This window comes from Myotis davidii, unplaced genomic scaffold (genome assembly GCF_000327345.1).
Source record: "Myotis davidii unplaced genomic scaffold, ASM32734v1 scaffold309, whole genome shotgun sequence".
NCBI lineage: Eukaryota > Metazoa > Chordata > Mammalia > Chiroptera > Vespertilionidae > Myotis > Myotis davidii.
Window position 1 is genome coordinate 882,602 of NW_006383013.1, and position 3,607 is coordinate 886,208.

The 3,607-nt window shown below is 58.9% G+C and overlaps 1 protein-coding gene across 1 annotated transcript in view; it reads right to left on the reverse strand.

The window, feature by feature from the left end:
* Positions 1-2,073: 2,073 nt before the first annotated feature.
* Positions 2,074-3,607, reverse strand: part of LOC102761097 (latent-transforming growth factor beta-binding protein 2) — an 83,983-nt gene continuing 82,449 nt past the window's right edge. The window contains exons 14-15 of the mRNA XM_006778873.1: positions 2,912-2,951; positions 2,074-2,204 (exon numbers count right to left, since the gene is read on the reverse strand). Coding sequence (XP_006778936.1) covers positions 2,074-2,204; positions 2,912-2,951 — 171 coding nt within the window. The remainder of the gene's footprint in view (positions 2,205-2,911; positions 2,952-3,607) is intronic.

Sequence of the window (3,607 nt, forward strand, 5' to 3'; positions counted from 1 at the left end):
GATGAGAGTGGGAAGAGTGTGGGGTCAGGGTACCTTGGCCTCAAAGGACCCACAGAAACCTCATCTCACCTTTAGTTGGGCCCTCCCACATCCACATGGCTTGTATAAGCTGCGCCCCCTCCTCCCTCCCACACCTGCTCCCAGGGCCCTGAGCCCCACCAGGACGGAGCTCTCAGTGCATCGCTCCGACAAAGATCAAGCAGATGCCAATGGCCCATGTCCGGAGTCCCCGCAGGCCCGCCCCGCTGAGGTCTCCAGCCTAACCTTACCCTGAATACAGGCCCGGCTCTCACAACAGTGCCCAGGGATTCCCTTCCCTGGCAAGTCCTTCCCAGTGTCCCCTAGACAGACAGACAGGCTGACACACAGATCTGGTGAGCTGGGTGCTGGGAAGAACTGCTAGGAAACACGGGGTGGGGCCTTGAATACCACCCTGAGACATGTAAGCAAGGGGTCCTGCAAGGTGGGGTGTGATCAGAGCTGTCTCAGAAACACCACTTATCCTGCCATGCCACCTTGCTCAGCAGCATGGGAAGGGAGGCACAGGGGCCCTTGGAAACCTGCTAGAACCATGTAAACAAGGACCGCCGTGTGTGTGTGTGTGTGTGTGTGTGTGTGTGTGTGTGTGTGTGTGTGGTGGGGTGGAAAGTGAGGAGCCAGGTGCTGAATTCAGAAACAGTTTGGAGATGCACCAGGACTCAGGGCCGAGGCTGCGTCGAGGGCAGAGACCCTGGCTTTTTTGAGCTGTGTCCTTAATACTAGAAAAGCGCCCGGCACTCAGCACATGCTGAATGGACAAAGCACTGACTGGACGAAGGATGCTTTCAGCCTCTGTGTCCGCCCGGATGTCTTCGTGGGAAGCCCCTACACCCTGGGCTCCCTGCCCGACCCTCACGGCATGGGCTGGGACGTGGCCTGTGACGGTGCAGCGGGGCTTCACAGCCTTTGCTGAACTGGACTGAACTGAACGTTCACACTGGCCTGTTTGCCAGGCTACCCTGCCACTCGCCTGGCTTCAAGTGTCAGCCTCAGGACTCATGGGGACCCCCGGCCAGATTCTAAATGTCCTCCCCGAGGGGTGAGTTTGGGGGGTGACGGGGAAGATGGGGGATCAGGCACAAGGTTTTGGTGGTGGTTGGGGGATCCTGTCCCCCTTAGAGCTGCGGCTGAGCCTGGCCTGGCCCCTCCTGCCCCACCCCTCTGCCTCCAGGCCCATTTTCTTCATCAGAGACTCTGGAGCTGAGCCCCTTCTCCCAGCTCATGTTGCTGTCGGGTGGAGGGGGGACGAGGAGCAGCACTGAGCCCAGAGGGGAGAGGGCCTGGGAGGGACCATGGGGTGCCATGGTTCCAGCCCAGGAAGACAAACCCCGACTGCACCCCACATTTTCTGGACGGTTCCATCAGGCTGCGGGGTCTCTCCCTTTGCCAGGGGAAATCCAGAAAGACCTGTCTCCGCCAAGGTGGCCTCAGTCTGCGAGGTTAAGAGCTCAGCAAACTTGGGCACGTGTGAGGGCGCACACAAGACCGCACGTGAGCTCACACGTGTGCAGGGAGCAGGAGGTAACACTGGCCTTGCTTCTCTTGAGCCAAGTCCCCAAACAAAGAGCCTTGAGGAGGGCACATTCCAGAGCGAGGTGGATTTGCCAGGAATCTCCCCGCCCCGCACCCTCTCAGCATTATAGCCCGAGGTGGAGGGGGGGGACACAGGCTCCCCGGCAGTTAAACAACCTTGAGAACCCAACCTTCCCGAAAGCCGCCCCTCCCATGGGCCGGAGGCTGCCCTCTGCCAGGACACTCAGATGACTCAGAGTCAACAGCCTGGAAGAGCCCGGCTTCCGGAGGCTCCCCATCCTCCAGGGGCCCCTGGGCTCTCCTGGAAGCGTTTTGAGCGAGACCCTGCCCCAAGATGTCCCTTCTCTTCCCCCTTCCCCGCTGGACCCGTGCACCAGACGCCAGGCAGGACTCATGTGGTCCTGAGATGAGCCCCCTGAGCTTGGGGGGCATGGCTGCAGACTGTGGGTTCATTTGGTGGAGAGGCCCCGAGTCGGCTCTGGGCCGTCACACCCCCACCTCTCAGGGCCGGCTGCAGGTACCTGGGGGGCCCAGGGCCACCAGCACGTCGGTGGGGGTGGTCACTTGCTCTTCCCGGGTCTCTAGACTCCCCTGTCCAGGCAGTGGTGGCGTTGGCCTTCCTGTGGCATCTCCTGTAGGGGGCAGGGGAGAGGGGGAGCAGGTGGGCACAGCCCCTTGGCCAGCTGCCTTCCCACCTGGGACAGTGCTCCCTCCAGGTTACTGGCAGTGGCCCTCACTCCTCTCTGCTGTGCTAACTCCAAGAGCAAGGGGTGGAGCCTAGGGTGGGTCACCCCTCACCTCCTAGCCTCCTAGCCTCCTGAGGCCTGACCGGCCCCAGATAGAGTCAGAGAATCTGACAGCTCATCGGTCTTAGAGCCCGTCAGTCTCACCCTCCGTTTCGCAGGCAGGAGACTGAGCTTGCGGAAAGGGCCCCTTGTCCAGGGCCACCTGGCTTCCTGGACACAGAGCCAACGCCGGTCTCCTGGTTCCCACGCCAGTGCTCTTCTCCTGTTTGCAAAGCGCTTTACAGTTCACAGAGCTCTGCCGGGAACATCCACATCTCGTCAGCCTTGGGAGGCAGCAGGGCAGGCGTTCGCGTCCGTTTTATAGTGAGGAAGCGGGGGCCAGCTTTCTGACCTCGGAACAGTGCCCTGTCCCCAACCCCGGATCCTCAGGTGCATGGATCCCCCGGAAAAGCACTCAGATGTCACATTGTCACCCAAGACCCCATCTGAGTTGAGCCCATGTATCAGCTCACGTCCTAACTCCACTACTGGATGAAGGTCTCTCCTTCCCTCCCCTCTCTGTGAGCTGGGAGCCAACAGGCGGAGGGACTCACCTGGGACCCAGGCAGGGACTTGGGTAACACTGCTTGTGACCTGCACGGAAATAAGAGAATGTTTCTCTTGGTTCGGCTGTCACCCCCATGACTCACTCCCTTCTCCCAGGCTTCCCATCTAACTCACTCACTTTCCTTCATTCCTGGTATTAAGTTCTTACTACATGCTGGGCATTTTGCTAGGCACTTTATATCCACACCTTATTAATCTCAACTCTCCTATCATAGTAGGTTGTAATGATTTAAATGTATGTCATGTGCCAGCTCCTTGTCATCTCAGCAAGTATCATATCCATGCTGTGATCTCAGAGACAGGGGCAGAAGATCCAGGGGTTAACTAGCCTACCCAGTGTCACAGGGCCAGTGTGGTGAAGCGGGATCTGGGCCACACCTGCTGTCCCTCCCCACAACCCACGGGCAGAGGTAGATAAGCCATGGGGGACCAGGAGGAGAGATGGCAGGAGGACAGAGGACCAGCATGGCTCACGACTGTGAGGACATAGAAGTGGAACTTTGGTCTGGGAAGACAACACGTGGTTCTCCAGAGAGAGAAGAAGCCCATTAGAAAAAGTGTTTGGGTCAGTGGTTGAGCATCGACCTGTGAACCAGGAGATCACGGCTCCATTCCCAGTCAGGATCAATGATTCTCTCTCATCATTGATGTTTCTATCTCTCCCTTCCTCTCTGAAATCAATA